The sequence below is a fragment of the Danio rerio genome, chromosome 17, assembly GCF_049306965.1.
Source record: "Danio rerio strain Tuebingen ecotype United States chromosome 17, GRCz12tu, whole genome shotgun sequence".
NCBI lineage: Eukaryota > Metazoa > Chordata > Actinopteri > Cypriniformes > Danionidae > Danio > Danio rerio.
The window spans coordinates 16,040,001-16,057,501 of record NC_133192.1 but is presented as its reverse complement, the minus strand read 5'-3'; the positions used below and the strand labels follow the sequence as shown (position 1 = coordinate 16,057,501).

At 36.4% G+C, this 17,501-nt stretch overlaps 2 protein-coding genes across 7 annotated transcripts in view; one reads left to right on the top strand and one right to left on the bottom strand.

Annotated features, from left to right (window-relative positions):
- Window positions 1-7,421, top strand: part of nid2a (nidogen 2a (osteonidogen)) — an 80,060-nt gene extending 72,639 nt beyond the window's left edge. For all 4 annotated transcript variants that reach the window (XM_073928254.1, XM_073928252.1, XM_073928253.1 and 1 more), the window contains 4 exons: window positions 1,638-1,795; window positions 4,379-4,502; window positions 5,797-5,906; window positions 6,950-7,421. In XM_073928254.1, the coding sequence (XP_073784355.1) occupies window positions 1,638-1,795; window positions 4,379-4,502; window positions 5,797-5,905 (391 nt within the window). In that variant the 3' untranslated portion in view covers window position 5,906; window positions 6,950-7,421. The remainder of the gene's footprint in view (window positions 1-1,637; window positions 1,796-4,378; window positions 4,503-5,796; window positions 5,907-6,949) is intronic.
- Window positions 7,422-9,605: 2,184 nt separating this feature from the next.
- Window positions 9,606-17,501, bottom strand: part of rtraf (RNA transcription, translation and transport factor) — a 12,286-nt gene continuing 4,390 nt past the window's right edge. For 2 of the 3 annotated variants that reach the window (XM_073927039.1, NM_200270.2), the window contains exons 4-8: window positions 16,300-16,380; window positions 14,283-14,371; window positions 14,124-14,192; window positions 11,096-11,144; window positions 9,606-10,088 (exon numbers count right to left, since the gene is read on the bottom strand). In XM_073927039.1, the coding sequence (XP_073783140.1) occupies window positions 9,934-10,088; window positions 11,096-11,144; window positions 14,124-14,192; window positions 14,283-14,371; window positions 16,300-16,380 (443 nt within the window). In that variant the 3' untranslated portion in view covers window positions 9,606-9,933. Of the gene's footprint in view, window positions 10,089-11,095; window positions 12,298-13,928; window positions 14,193-14,282; window positions 14,372-16,299; window positions 16,381-17,501 lie in introns of all 3 variants that reach the window. The other variant, XR_012392657.1, reaches the window with a different exon arrangement.

The window sequence follows — 17,501 nt, the reverse complement described above, 5'->3', positions numbered from 1 at the left end:
AACATCTATTTAATTTTACTAGCAGTTATGAAATGAATTGTTTGCTGCCTCATTTTGTATATTTTATTGTGATTTCGTGCTTGGCCATACTAAAGAGGGATATAATCAATACAATTTACAATAATAAATGTTTTTTGTTGTTTTTTTTTTTTTTTGAATGATTCAGCTTATCCATAGCAAGTCCAGACGAGTCTTTATTTACAAACTGAGGGATGGAGTTTTATAGGGCTTAATTTGAAACATCTTGTTTAAATCAATGCTAAATAGAGCAGAGTGCTTTTGTATGTTTTTCTATTTAGGAAAACATGAATTTCATGCCTTGGGATCTATCAGACTGTGAGCCATCCAGCCAAGCATGGAAAAAGCTTAATGTCTCTCAGTTTAATGCAGTTTATCTGAAACTTTGGGTTTACTTATTTAAAAAATGTGTGTGTGTGTGTTGCATCTGACTTCGATTCATTTACATGCAAACATGGTCAGTTGTTATGTTTAGTTCTAAGGATTAGCAGAGTTGAAGATGCTTTGTATATATATATATATATATATATATATATATATATATATATATATATATATATATATATATATATATATATATATATATATACTCTTGCCTGCCACTTTATTAGGTACACCTGTCCAACTGCTCGTTAATAATCCTAATCAGCCAATGACATGGCAGCAGCTCAATGCATTTAGTCATTCAAACCGAGCATCAGAATGGGGAAGAAAGGTGATTTAAGTGACTTTGAACATGACATGGCTGTTGGTGCCAGATTTCAGAAAATACCTTGTTGATGCCAGAGGTCAGAGGAGTTAGACTGGTTCGAGCTGATAGAAAGGCAACAGTAAATCAAATAACCACTCTTTACAACCAAGGTATGCAGAAGAGCATCTTTGAACACAAAACACGTCCAACCTTGAGGCAGATGGGTTACAGCAGCAGAAGACCACAACGGGTGCCAATCCTGTCAGCTAACAACAGGAAACTGAGGCTACAATTCACACAGGCTCACCAAAATTGGACGATAGAAGACTGAAAAAATGTTCCTGGTCTTATGAGTCTTGATTTCTGCTGCGACATTCAGATGGTAGGGTCAGAATCTGGTGTCAACAACATGAAAGCATGGATACATCCTGCCTTGTATCAATAATTCAGGCTGGTGGTAGTGTAATGGTGTGGAGGATATTTTCTTGGCACTCTTTGGGCCCATTAGTACCAATTGAGTACCGTGTCAACACCACAGCCTACCTGAGTATAGTTGCTGACCTCTGCAGCAATAAAACTGAAGTGTGATAAACTGAGAAATGTTTCTTTTTTAATTTGGGGGGTCGACATGTAATTGAAATAGTATCAAATATTGCAATATATAGCAGAAAATCACAGTATTTTATAAGTATCGTGCTGATATTGTATCATTAAAAATGTTATTGATATTGTTTACATGCCATGTCCCATTAAAAGAAAAGCTTCCAGTAAGGAAACGTGGATGTTTTTTGTGGGACATTGTGATATATTGAGGTGTGCGAGGGTAGAGGGGAACCTCGAAATACAAACTGTGTTAACAATATAAATGTCAGGTTTATTTGAGTTATCAGTTACAATGTCCTTACCAAAAAGCATAATCTTTTCACAGAACCCTCTACTGGACTGACTGGAACCGAGAGGCTCCTAAAATCGAGAGCTCTTCTGTGGATGGGCAAAACCGAAGGGTTCTGGTACAGGAAGGCATAGGACTGCCGAATGCCTTGACCTACGACTCCACCATGCGTCAGGTCTGCTGGGCCGATGCTGGTATGGATGATTACGCACATCACATTTTATGTTCCACTTTGTGCCTGTTGCAGTGTATTATCATCATGTACAGTTGAAGTCAGAATTATTAGCCCTTATGAATTATTTGCCCCTGTATAATTTTTTTCCCCAATTTCTTAACATAATAGTTTTAATAACCAATTTCTAATATTACATATATATATATATATATATATATATATATATATATATATATATATATATATATATATATATATATATATATATTAGTGCTGTCAATCGATTAAAAAAATAACTAATTAATCGCACTTTTTAAAAAAAATTAATCGCGATTAAATATGGATTTAATATGGATTATAATATCCATATTGTATAAATATTATGGTCACTATAAGCCTACATCATGCTGACGATCAAAAACACAATGTCATGATATCTCATGCGCTTGTCTTCTGACCGAGTGCATCTTAAAATACATGAATGATCCCTCATAGATCGTAAGAAGCAGACATTCTTTATAATTTGTAAAATAAAGACTTGCAGGTTAAGGAAACAGCATAGGAATTTGCCGCGGCCGTGGTGCAGATTAAAAGTTAAAAAAGTATATTTATATGGACAGATAGGTAACTAGATAGAATAGACAGGAGTATATTGATCTGTGCCCCGCTGCAGAGTGCAGACTATAGACTGTAAAATATATGGACGTAGTATCCGTGACGTCACCCATAGGTTTCTAAAGAGCGCAAAAGAAGCCACAAGTAGGCGCGGCCAACCGTCGCCATTTTGTTCGCGCGTCATCACACCCACGGCGGGATACCAAACAAGGGCAAAGAGGCGGAGAGTGAGCGGAGCTACAGACGCATGCTGCATTTTGCTTGGACCTGGTTCATACACCTGGTTTACTTTGGGAGAACGCTTAATACTTTATCACTTGTGACTCGTTTGTATTCTGACCACTTGTGCTTGCTTGTACACTATATCAATTAAGTGTTTAGTCTTTTAAAACACTGCTGTAATACATTGAGCTACTAAACATTGTTCTTATGACGTTTCTCAACAGGAGGAAAACGCGAATTACATCCAAACACCTCAGATATAGTCTGTGTTAGTTAATGTAAGACTATTAATGAAATCCAGCATAACACTGTATGACAACGCTTCAGATGACTGTTCTAGAGCCCACAGCTAATCAATTTGACAGATTCTGGAGTGCATTACAGCTCTAAATATAAATATAAACGATAAATGATCTTAAATAAATCAAATACATGTATAGAGATGGTATATAAGTATATAACTTTACTCACATGGGAAACGGAGGCCACGTGAACGGTTTGTGAGCACAATTAAGTGCATTCAGCATGACATTCCATCAAATAATTGTAGGAAACAAGTCCAAAAGGCAGTCGACTGTGTAAAGCCACATAAAACAACACAGAAATATGATAAATATGCCGAGTTCAGTGGCTAATCTGCCGGATTCAGCTGAGGTGACGTGACGGCGACCAACGAGACCTAGCTGTCACTCAAGTGGCCACGCCCTTAATTATGCAAACTTAATATAACTTAATATAAAGGAAACGGATGAGTTATAAAAAAATTCACCCCCCTCACAGTTGTCATGAAGGGTAATATTAGCTGTATTAACCAAAATCTTTTTTTGTACCAGGCTGTAAACACCTTTTTTTCTGCTGTAAAGTTGGCCATTCTAAATGTGGGCTCAATTGAAATTTGCTCTGTTTTGGAGCCAGGAGCGGCTAAGACTAGCGGAATTTCGGATGAATTGCAGTTTTAGTTACTTCCGTATTGACTTCCTGAGAGAGAGCGGGAAGTTGCCGCTTGGTGCAGACAGACGCAAAAGCCTGCTCTCCCACAGCGCGGACTGGCATGTAAGAAACAGGCGGGACTCTGCTATTCTGACGAATACACACCAACGTTACACAGAGCCCAACATGGAAGTTTGTGATTGGGTCAGCCCAATGTCAATAAAGAAAAGAACCAATGGGCTGCAGATTATGTCACACGGCTGCTTTCTCCGGAAAAGAAACATCTTACTTTCAGAGCGTGACAGCTCGCAGCACCGTCAATCACTCAGACAGAAAGACATGACAGTCTGCTGAGTGTTTTATAGGCCGATCAGATCATAAGCAGGAAAAACAGGAAAAAAATAAATAAAATGCGTTAATTGCGTTAATTTTTTTTACTCGTTAACTATTTAAAATTAATCGCATGCGTTAACGCGTTAATTTTGACAGCGCTTATATATATATATATATATATATATATATATATATATATATATATATATATTGCTTAAGAGTGCTAATAATTTTAACCTTAAAATTGGTTTTAAAAAAATGTAAAACTGCTTTTATTTTAGCCGAAATAAAACAAATAAGACTCTTTCCAGACGAAAAAAAATTATAGGTAATATTGAGAAAAAACTCCTTTCTCTGTTAAACATCATTTGGGAAATATTTGAAAAAGAGAAACAAATCTCGCAGGAGGGTGAATAATTGTGACTAACTGTACATCTACGCTACATGATAACAAAATAACTGAGCGCCACTGATAAGCTGCTTTTTTTTTTGTATTGGACAGGAACCAAGCGTCTGGAGTGTATTTCACCAAACGGGACAGGCAGACGCGTGATCCAGAGTAACCTGAACTACCCTTTCAGCATGGTGTACTTCGCCAATCACTACTACTACACTGACTGGAGGAGGTAAAGAAGCACAACACCAGTAATAACTATATTTAAAGCAGGTCCCACAGTTCAGTCGTATGTCATTTAAACAATGCAAACATTAGAGCAACAGGATTTAGGGTGTACTTACACTATGTACAGTTGCAATGAACCGGGCCAAAGCACGCTTGTCCCCACTCCTGTCTCCCCCGATGACTCGCACTCACATTGCATTCGATTGAGCGTGCTTACGTCATTGATGATGCGCTGTTCAGTAAGAAGTGCTCTCGCTCAGCACAGCGGAGATTTCTTCAGTTATATGGTTTTAGTCGTTTGATATGCAGTGACGCAGTCAAATATTTCACTGAACAGATCAGCCACTTTTGACGCTCATAAACAATCATTAAGTACTCGTGCTGCAGGAATTAGGAGGTTTGCTAAAGGTGCATCTGTTGTACAGTAAGGGGTTTGCGTCTTTAATAATCTCTGACAGTTTGTGTTCATTGAACAGTAAGAATGATTTATAGATCCATATGAAACAGTCCCTTAAAAGTCACGTCTCGTCTTCAGTTTCAGTACAGCGTCAAAGCCCAAGTGAACCGCGCTCTGGCACACCTCTTCCAACCTGGCCAGGGCCGGCCAAGTGAACCACGTCTGTGCCCAATTCAGAGCACTCACACTTGTCAAACGATCCAGGAATTTTTTCGTTTGTCACGGGGGGCATGCATGAAATGTTCGTGAATGAAAGTGAAAGTGCCAAACTGCAGTTAAAGTCAACAAATCAAAAATGAAAGACCTGAAATAACATGAAACTCCGGAGGAAATGTGGATAGCGCGGTGAAGCAATGACGTTAATCGAATTATGTGCTATAACATTAAAGGGATCATAAAAGGAACATTCAAAAAGTAACTCATGTAAACATCTTAATCACATTATTGTCTTATTCACATTAAGGCAAATAATTTAATTACCAATGTCCATGTAAATGAAGTTAATGGCTCAGATGATTTGTTCAACAACAGATTGGTTTATGATGAAAGCACTACAGTGTTGGTCTAAAATGCACAGTTATTCCATCCTGGCTTTGTTTGTAACCATTTTAGTTCTAAAAACCCAGAAATAAACAATGCAACTCATGTAATATTAGCTTGTTGAACTGTATAAACTCCTATAAAAACATCATGATGGCCTTAATTAAAATTACGTTCATGTGTGATATTGCTATAAGCGGTACTCTTGCTTGTGTGATATTTGTCGAATATATCGGCCTGCCTAATTGAGTGTTCATCAGTGAAATGACCTGATATTATATTCTCGTCTGTGTTGTTTCAGGGACGGAGTCATCTCTCTAGGTCGAGATAACCAGTTAACAGATGAGTACTTACCTGATCAGAGGTCTCATTTGTATGGTATCACAGTCGCCCCTCCACAATGTTTATAAGGTACGTACAGACTTCTGTGCCAAAGTATACAACTCTCTTGATTTTTGCTTATATAAGGCTCAAAGGGGTTTTTAAGCTTACATTTTCTTTTCTTTTATTACGATAACTATCATACATTTTTACCATGATTTACAGACACTTGCTAAAATTTATATAACAAAAACATCTTGTCAGGCTTATTAAGAACCAGAATGATGATTTACGTATTAAAATACTTGTTTCAATATTTCAGTTTCACCTCCTTCAAACCCATACTTGTCAACATTGGGATGTGAAAATAAGGGATATGCCCACCATAATATTTATTAATATATTTATAGCTAAACTGTGCAGGACACCGGCCCTCCAGGACTGAGTTTGGACACCCCAGATCTAAGCCAACTGTTTCAAACTTTTTAAAAACGATTTCAATTATTTAGACTTTTAAACGAGGCTTTCTCAAGCCACTATAAAGTTTGTCTACAAACTGTACTTTTCTAGTTTTAAATGATGTTGTGTATTTGAATTGGTGCAGGTCAGAATAAGAGTACGCGGTTTCAATTTGAACCTAAATATATCTGCTATGCTAAATGATGGATTCTGTTCCCATATTTTGGCATTTTCAAAAAACTTAGACTTGCATTTCACTTCACTTGCATTTTTTTGTGCTTTCTACTTGTGTACATTCATGCAGATACACTTAAAAGCCCATCACGTTTGTGTAGCACAGAGTCTTTGACCTCTTCCAGCAAATAACAGGATGAGATTTCAGGCATGAGCTGTCAAATACAGGCATTTAGGAGAAAAGTACAAGGCACCTGCTTCCAAATCACTGTAGTTTGACAGAGGCGATGAAACACTGCTGTGGCTCCGCTACTTCAAAGCATTTCAGATCTTTACAGACCAGAAAACAGTCAAACAAGATGAGAGTAAGTGTTTGTGTGTCTCTGCAAGTGGATGAAAGCAGGCGGTTTACACGTGTTGAAAATGAAATGTTAAAATATTTGTCTGAACTTGGCTTTTCTGTTAAGGATTTCTGATGTGGGTCCTGTTTTGTGTTGCAGGGAGATGCTAATGACAGAGCCAGCTTTACATGGTGCTATTTTTGGCTGAGTGTTTGGAGAGCTTGTGAGAATCACAGCCGAGTCGTGAACCAAAGAGAAGGTTAATGGAAGAAAGCGCAAGTCTTGATAAACGCCACCGTCAATGCCAAAGTGCAAATTTACAAACGTGAAACAGCGTGAATATTTTCTCAAAATAGTTTTGTAAATTTGTTTTATACCTCATTTCTTTCTACTGTACTTTTGTATGTGACTTTTTGTTTAAAAAAACTAACAAATAAAAAAAACCGTAAGAGATTAGTTGTGTCCTTTTTACGTTTAGGAAAAATAAAACAGTATTTGGGTGGAAAAATGTTTTGTTAGTGAAACTGCTTTGAACAACCAAAATGGGCTTTTACCAAAGTTAATGTTTTTAATCCTTTTATCTTTTGTAAAATGTGATATTTATAACAATAAAATGTGATTGACAACTTTATGGCTGATTGTGTTGTTTAGATACATTAGAAGGTTTTCGAGTTTTCATTCGAATGTGTTGCGAATTTGATCACAAAAATCCCCAAAAAAGTGATTTAGGTGCGTTTTCATCAAGTTTTTAGAGTGGTTAACTGTAGTATTGGTAACCTAGTAACCAACAGTAAACAAGCCAAGCATAATGAAGACAGCTGATCAGACATGGGCGTGTAATGTTTGCTAAAAGGCTGATTTCTACTTCTGCGGCGAGTGATCGACGTGACCCACGATGCCTGCCTTGCGCATAGTCATGCATTTATACTTCTGCGTGCTGTTTGTGTTGCTCTGCAATGTCCCTTTCGAAACACTAGCTAGCAGTAGATTTTATGTTCCTCTGTGTCGAGTTTCTCTGCGGGTCTTTTTTTCTGAATGCTACAAGTAGCTCAAACTCTCTCATTCAGAGGCGGGAACTGGTGGACGTGCAACAATTTTATCATTAGGTTTACCACAAAACCAAAGTATTTATCTGGAGCTCCTTCACGGGACTCGACACATGTAAACAGTCGCTCCATCAAGCTCACTCGCTCCATCAATCACTTCCGGGGCTTGATTCCTCTAGGCCAGCCGTAAGCCTTTTTTGGCCCTCTGAATATTTTGGGCCAAAGCGAGCCAGCTGGGGGCGGAGTAAGAGTCTGATAAAGATGGTGTGCTGCCACTACAATAGTTTTCTGATTGTGCACGAGTAGGCTACATGCTCCAAAAATAAATATAAGGGGAAGATAAAACTTAGCTACTGGTCAGTTCAAGAGATTCCATAAAACACCTTATAGGCAAGGGGTCTTATTTTTTGCTTAAGATCGCCCTCATGTTTCGCTTTTACATTTAAGGTTGTTGCATAAATTAATAGTTTTTATTGAAGTGATATTTCATTGCTGTATCTTTCATGTGGTGTAAAGAAGATTATGCACTATTGAAACATCAAAGACACAGCAACCAGTAACAGTCGGTTGGCGAGTAAACAAATACAATACAAAACAATACAATTAATGAAAATCAAAGGCCTATGGCTATTACAGTAACGTGTAATTAGCTTGTTTCGGTTGTCTCCATTTTGATCATTTCGTGATGATAATGAGGGTGTGCTTTAGCTGCCTGATTCTGATTTGACTTTTTCTTCCCTCTGAAATTGGGCAGGATGCATGACGTTTGATTTGGGGGGCATTCTAGGGGCAGGGTTTGCAGGCTATTGGCCCGACAGTGGAAACGCGTCATGATTTCGGCCTCTCGCCCGATTCACACAGGGCTTCAATTTCAACACTTGTTGGAGGGCGTGTCTGAAGTTGGGGCTAACACGATCGTCATAGCAGCGCCAGCCAATGAAACAAGTCCGCTATCAGCTACTGTCTGAGCTTTGAAGTTCGCATAAATGGATTTGATTGGCTGACACTTCCGTTAGAACTTGAAAGGTTGAGAAATTCCCAACTTCTGCAGGAGCAACGCCGCTTAAGTAGTGCCGACGGACCCACAATTCAGTTCAGCAACGCTTGACGTAAGACAGTCTAAATGAATAGGAAGCGTTGACCTCAAGCTCCTGGGCTATTGGCCTGGCCTGATTAAAAGCCCTGGCTCACACTGGCCTGACAGTGGAAATGTGGCTAAAGTCCTAAGCAAGCTTAAAAACTTTAGTGAACTAAGGGATTTTATTATAAATGTGTCGTTCCATCACTCATTTCTCAAGTGATACTTATATGCACATTATCACGGGGATTAAAACCCAGCTACTGAGATTATACTGTGCTTTTTAGTTGTTTAAATTTCATTTTTCCATTTGAATGTTTTTGTATTTTTGTGTAACGTAAAAAATGTTTCATGCCCAGACTAATCGCTTCACTTCGTAAGACCTTTGCGTATCGTCAGAAGTCACACATATTACTATCAGTTTCCCTGAATGTTATGTTCACTCTCACAATAACACTAGCTATTGACTTGAATTTCATGAATCACCAAGTACCACAATTTCACCTAAAGCAAATCTTTAAATGTCCTACATAAGAAAAAACTGTTACGTTTGATGGCCTGAGCATGACTAAATCAACAGCATTTTTTAATTTATTCTGTGTGTGTACACACCATCTCTTTATATACAGTAAATACACTGTCTGGATTTCTTGCTCTGGGGCAAGACAAACTTACAGTCAACCATAACATGTTTCTGTGTTGAATTAAGGTTTATTGTGCAACAAAAACATACAGTCCAACTGTTTTTTATATGGTAACCGATGTAGCATTTTAAGTGCCTCCACATAAGGCTTACAGTTACAATGAAATTAAATTTTGCAATAAATCTTTTTGCTTTTTTTTTTTTGACAGGGCAAAGCAAATATGCAATAATGAAAACAAATAGTCCAGTTTGGCATTCCCACAAAAATGCCTTGAATTCCGACAGAATATCTGCGGTCTGGTAACTGAAAACAAGCATATTTCACAGAGCACGTCTGATGGAGAGGATCTGTTTTACAAGGTCCAGGCGGATGTTTTTATCTGCCAACCTTTCCGAGGCGATGATCTGTCTTGGGGTCTGCGATGATGGCCTGAACTGCGACGATGGCTTCATTAATCTTGGTCTGTAACTCTCTGAGCTCCTCAATATGAAGCAAACGAAGAATTTGGGCTGCTTCATTCAGAGTAGCGTCTGTAACAGGAATAGAGTCATAAATGAAGACGGATTAAGGCAAACAGAACTAAAACAATCAAGATAAGTGGACAGAATTGCGTGTGTACACTGCAAAAAATGCTTTTCTTACTTAGATTTTTTGACTTGTTTCTAGTCCAAATATCTAAAAGTTCCTAAATCAAGAAGAATTTTCTAAACAAGCAAAACATATTGTCTTGTTTTGAGAAATATTATGCCAATATTAAGTCAGTTTTTCCTTAAAACAAGCTAAATAATCTGCCAATGGGGTAAGCAAAATAATCTTATGTCAAAAGAAAAAACAAGATTAATTTGCTCACCCCTTTGGCAGATTATTTTGCTTGTTTAAAGGAAAAACTGTCTTAATATTGGCATATTCTTTCTCAAAACAAGGCAATATGTTTTGCTTGTCTAAAAAATGCTTCTTGATATAAGAAATTTTAGATATTTAGACCAGAAACAAGACAAAAAATCTAAGCAAGAAAAGCATTTTTTGCAGTGTAGATAATTAAAATGACCTTTTATATGCTTTTATTTCATATGGTCACAATTTAGGTGTCTATTTGCAGCGTTGTGTTTAGACTTGCAGCGCTTGTTATAACCAATCGCGTACATTTATGTTGAGCTTAGAAACGCTGTAGCCAATCAATGACTTAGATTTGTCGCAGCTGTGTGCACATCTCTGACAGGATTCTGAACCGTCGCGAAACTTTCGCCACAAACAACTAAAAAAGCTGATACGAGAGTACGGAAACCACGTAAGAAATCATAACTTTGACCTTTTATAGAGTAATTTTGACATAGTATGTTAATTTCGTTCATAACGTTGCTCTTACAAAGGTAACATTTGTTTATGAAAGCAAATACCGCTCGTAACGTTCATTTCTGACCTCGAATTAAACACCTTCTTTGTGCTACCAATCTCTCTTCTCAAGTCAACAGAACTTAAATGATATAATCCTGTCCTAAAAAAGATGAAAGCAACATAAGAAGATTTGTAAACCTACCTCCGGTGTCAAATCCTAATATATGCTTATCAAGGGTGACTGGTAAACCCTACAAAAGGACAAACAAGTGTGTTAAAAGGTGCACTTCAATTCAAAATTCGGTTAGTAATATAAAAAAGAAACACTTATTAGTTTTATTCACCCAGGGTGATTTTAAAGTGATCAAATATTACAAATGGCATACTAGATTTCATTTCAAATAAATGCTATTCTGTTGAACTTTCTGTGAGACCTGTAAATTAATTTTGCAATGATATTAAAAACCACAACCATTTTCAAAATTGATGTTTCTTGAGCAACAAATTAGCATATTAGAATCATTTCTGAAGGATCATGGGATGTTGGGATGCAGACTGGAATAATGCTGAACATTACTAAAAATTATTTCACATACTGGGATAACAGTATTTTAATCAAATGGTGAGCATCAGGAAAGAATCCCACCTTTAACAGTAATTTAGATAAGTAGATAAGGCAAGGGACGATAACAGTTTTTAAAGTATACTACGGTTTGAAAAAGTCAATGGTTTAAAACTGACAAATCTTTCTGTTACACCATTAAAATATATCCAAACATGCTGTTTTAAATTGTAAAGTAATCCGTGTTTTTGAAATGAATAAAAACAGCAGAAGTCCATAATTTAATGTATTTAGCCTGACATGTTTACTGATCCAAAATATTTTAAATGTTTCTTAAAATAAAATAGTGTTCAAAGGGGGAAAAAAGTTTTAGTTTTTTTACCCAGACATTTGAAAAGAATATATCTTAGAGCAGAAATCACAATATTGTGAAACCGTGATATTTTTATCCAAGGTTATCGTATCGTCAGAATCGTATACCAGCCCATAATATAGATATAAATACCTTTATGATCACAGGAATAAAATACATATTCAAAAATGAAAAGTTCTTCTAATCACTAAATATTAATTTCACATTAGTTCTGGGATAACCCTTTGTAATCAAATGTAGCCTTGGTTGGCATAAAAAAACTGCATGTAACATTTATTTAGCTTTCTAGATGGTGATGCTGCAGGTAGCGCTGTCGCATCACAACAAGAAGGTCGCTGGTTCGAGTCCTGGTTGGTTTCTCCCTGTGTTCATGTGGGTTTCCTCCAGGTGCTCCGGTTTTCCCAACAGTCCAAAGACATGCGCTATAGGTGAATTGGGTAAGCTAACTATTCTAGTCATGTCCTGGGGCCTGTTTCAGAAAGGAGGTTCAAACAACTCGGAGTTTAAACTTGAACTCTGAGTTGATTTACCAAGAGATTAAAAACTCAGAGTTTTCGGTTTCAGAATAGCTGATCTGAGCTGGGTCAATCAACTTTGAGTAGACCAACTCAGAGTTAAGCGCGCACACCGGGACTTTAAAAAGGCATTATCAATGGAGTGCAGACATTACGAGTGACTATGGCAACATCTTAAAAAAAAAAGAGATCACCATTTCTTTCTCCGGCTGAACTTGATCTGCTCATGCAAAGTTATAGCAAATATAAGTGTATATATTTTAAAAGAAGCAACCATCAGTGAAACAGAGACAGTTAGCCTGGGAAAACAGCTGCTCAAGTCAATGCGTAATTTTTAATTTTAAGTATTTAAACATATAACATAAGTATAATAAAATAAGTAATGTAATGTGTGACATTTATACTTTTTTCTAAACTTTTATACACTTTTATCAGTTTTAATAGATTTAACAGCGCACTTGTTGTGTGTCTGCCTTTTTACTGATCAAGTGATAGAAGTTTAGAACATTAAGAAGGTAATCAGTAATAAAATAATTTTTAGACAGAATAATAATCCCATTAATCTAGTAACAGTGCATGTCGAAGGTTAAGCTAATTATTTATGAAAAAAAGGATAAGCCTCGTACGTGACTTCTGTGTGTGACAAAAATGTAGGCAATAGCCATGTTTCCATCAAAATATAGGCTATTACATAAATTTGTGCAAAACTGGAATAACGCCTAAAAATAAAGCAGCGTTTTTATCCAAACAGTCGAAGAGAACACAATCGTCACTTCCTGATTAACTTGCGCCTAATATCAACAGTAAAAACAGAATTTACTGCGGTCGAAGAAGCTGCGTCAATGATTTTTTTATTTAATTAATGTACTTGCGCCTCAGAATACAATTGACAAACAACGAACACGTGGGGGCGTTTGAAGCCAGACGCGGAGATCTTGACACACTCCAGACGCTCGGAGGTAATTAATAATATACACTAATACTGAAACAGTTCAGGCATTTTAGAATGACTAAAACAACATTTAAAATGTTCTGCAGCGTGCTCAGTCTGATGGTTTGTCCATTCACACACATTTTCATCATCATCTCTAACAAACCTTTTTTTAATGTACATACTGTAATTTGTTAAGTGCACTTCGTAGTTTATGTACATCTTATCAAATAAAAGTTTAACCTACTCAGTTATGCACATGTTTAATTATGCGTATTTTCAAAAGTTATGTGAATCACGACGTATCCATCAATCGTTTTTATGCACATCTCCAAAATGAGCTCTAAAATAGGTGTGTGGAAATGTAAGACTAATGCGAGAAATACGCTTCATCTTTAAAAAAGGGGAGAAGACCGACAGAAACTCAGAGTTTAGGGAATAAAAACCTGCTCTGGACCAGGTTAGATTCACAGAGTAAGTTACCACAGTAACTGACTCTGAGTTAAAGTTACCTCTCTTTCAGAAACAGGCTTGACTTACCCTGATTTCTTGAGTTTGACAAACCTGCCATTTTGAAACGGAAAACCCAGAGTTTCTCTCATTTCAGGGTTAAAATACTCTGAGTTTTCACTTAACCTCCTTTCTGAAACAGGCCCCTGGTCTTCCAGGTTGGGAATTAAGCGTTGAGCTAACGACCCACCTCATAACAATTAGATGTTACGAAACACTACCATGGTGCGGCTAAATATCAACTTCGATATAAACAGTCCTGGGAGTAAGCAAGCAAGGATATAAATATTTTTGAAGAAGTCTAAATAGTTTCCTTTTAGAAAAAAACACTGTGTTTACCTCTTTTGCTTGACTGGCCTTTGCAATAGCATCAGGGGTTAGACGTTCCTGTACAAGGATCTTAATGGCCTGTAGTGACAAATATAACAGAATAACATCACTTCAAACTTTCCTGAAACATACCAACATTCATAAAACTGACAAAATGAATATACTTACTTTAAGCATCACCAAATAGTCATCATGTCGCTGAATTTTAAGAAGATTTGCAAGAGCCAAGACACCAGCCTTAAAATCTGGATTGTTACCTGAAGGGGGAAAACACTTTAATTTGAATCCAGCAGACAGTTAAAACATATTTACCCAATGCACAACTCTAGCTTGAAACAAATTAATTAGTTTAAATACTGATTATGAGAAAGCATGATCTCTGAAAATACATTTCTGAATTTAGCAGATTCAATTTTACTTACAAAAGAAGAACAAAACAATGTTAAATATTTTATATGTACAGTGTTAATAGGAAAAGTCCAACATTGCAGAACATCATATCTTGATTCCCCAACCTCCAACCCCCAGTAATGATTATTTTTCATATGGCTTAATAATTTAAAAACAAGCGAGTGGCGTTTTGAATGCTATATTGAATGAATGACTTAAGTGTTTCAATCAAAATCAGATTCATTCATGTCTGTAACATGGCAATGTTGCTTTGAAATGCAAAAATGACCTGCTTCAGCTTTGTTTAAACCATTTTCATCAGTAAAAGAGAGAGAAAACAGACAATACTGTGTCCAAAATCTCTTTTGTTAAACAATAAAATGTTTTATATATATATTAGTAGTAGCCCAGTTAATAGCCCATTCAATTAAAATTATAAAAAGAGCAAAAAAGGACCAAAAAGATTTGAAATTGTTGATTTTTTTTTTGCCACAATATCTCATTAATTGAAATGTATTATTCCATTTCAAAACATTTCAGACTAAAATATTATTTTAATACATATACACTCAACTGCCACTTTATTAGGTACACCTGTCCAACTGCTTGTCAACGCAAATTTCTAATCAGCCAATCACATGGCAGCAACTCAATGCCTTAAGGCATGTAGACATGCTCAAGACAATCTGCTGCAGTCCAAACAGAGCATCAGAATGGGGAAGAAAGGTGATTTAAATGAATTTGAACGTGGCATGGCTGTTGGTGACAGAGAGGCTGGTTGGTGTATTTCAGAAACTGCTGATTTACTGAGATTTACATGCACAACCATCTCTAAGGTTTACAGAGAATGATACAAAAATAGAAAATATCCAGTGAGCGGCAGTTCGGTGGGCGCAAATGCCTTGTTGATGCCAGAGGTCAGAGGAGAATGGCCAGACTGGTTCCAGCTGATAGAAAGGCAACAGTAACTCAAATAACCACTCGTTACAATCAAGGTATGCATAAAGTGCATCTCTGAATGCAAGCACCAACTGCGTGATGCTATAATGTCAATATAAACCATAATCTCTGAGAAACATTTCCAGTACCTCGTTGAATATATGCCACAAAGGATTAAAGCAGTTCTGAAGGCAAAAGGGGGTCCCGATACAATTAAGGTGTGCCTAAAAAAGTGGCCAGTGCGTTTAATAATCTGTTTTGTTCAAATGGACTGAATTATATTATCTATATTTATAAAAAATTTAATAAAAAAAATCTTTTTAAAATAGGATGTACTCATTTATGCTTGGGTATATATGGCTATGATTTTTACTTTAAATTATAGCTTCATTCTAACTGTATTCTAATACCTATTAATGCTCAATGAATACTTCTGGTCTTTCATGACCGTTTTTTAAGGAAACGCTACATTTATTTGACAATTTACAAAATGTTACCATGGAAAGCCCTGACTTTTGATCATCTGACTGAAACCAACTACTAGAGCAAGACTATAATAAAGCAAAACATCAACAGCCCAGCCCAATATTTCCACAGACTGATCCCTGTCCTCCCTGTGTGTCATTATTCAGTTGACATCTGGACGGTTCCTCCAGCTGTGGGTCAGTGATTCGCTTCAGCCCACTCATTGTGGGTTGTGGAGAGATGTGGAGTGATGTGGGTGTGTAATCAGTTGCTTCAGACATGCTCAGAAAACCACTTTGAGCGATCATGCTGGTTTCTTTAATCAGCCTCCTCGGTCTCATAACAACAGGACTGGAGTCTGGAAAGATGTTCGGGGGAGGGAAAAACTCACTGTCCAGATTAATTAACGGGTCTGCAGACTTCTGCACATCATTGGTCTCCGTCACAGGTTTGCAGTTTCGATATTTCTCCACTGTGGGATGCAGAATAACAGAAGCGGTCAGTGCAATGAAAACAAAGTGTTTGAAGTTGTCAAAATTGTTTGGTTGAGGATCTAGGAATATTTTACTCAAGGAATTTCTGAGGTTAAAATGAATCAGGATTGCGCAATTGAATAAATGTGTGGAGCAGCTGGAAAATGGGCATTTTACTGCAAAGCTTGCTAAGATTGCCATCTAGTGGCCTGAGATTGAATTACTTTCAAAAACAGAGAAATCTGAGTTTGCCATATCAGCTTCTCTGGCTATGTCATGGCAGAAAACAAAAACCAATTTACCACATTTTAAAAATATAATTTTACTAAAAATTTATAAACATATTCTAACAATTCAAAAGTCATCAACAACAAATAATACACAAGATAAAATACATAAATAACAATAATAATGATGATGATAATATATAAGATCAAACTAAAACTGTTTTTTAGACTTTACTTTTTGATATATATATATATATATATATATATATATATATATATATATATATATATTTTATTCATTTTAGAAGAATTTAAATTTTAAAATATTTCATTTAAAGTCTCCAGATAAAAAAAAGTTGTCTGACAACATTACAAACAGGCCATTCCACAATAATCTGTTGAACAGTTTGGTTTCTGTTGCAATATTGACATTTTGGGGGTTCGTTTGGAGTAAATGCTCATGTGTGAGTTTTGTGTGTCTAACACGGAATCTTCTGTAAACCATGTTGTCATGTCTTCAGTTTTATATTTTCTACTCATTCCAGGCTGAAGTTTTTTTTTTTGAGCACTGATCCCATATTTAAAAGGTCAGAGTAAGCATGTTATTATTTGTGACTGATGTCCAGTGGACAAAGGAAGTGCATTTCATACACAATGGTAATTCAAAGTGCTTTACATAAACAGGAACAAAAGAAACAAGCATAAGAAAATAAAAAACAAATAATAAAAATGATTTAATAACGGTCAGGCTTGCTTGGTTAATTAACAAAGGTTACTTTGTGCTTTTTGACAGTAAATAAATAAATGTTCATGAAGTGCTAAACAGACTACCAGTTAAATATTATGGATGAAAAGTTTTTGTTTTTAGTAGGATGTTATGCTCAGTGAGAATA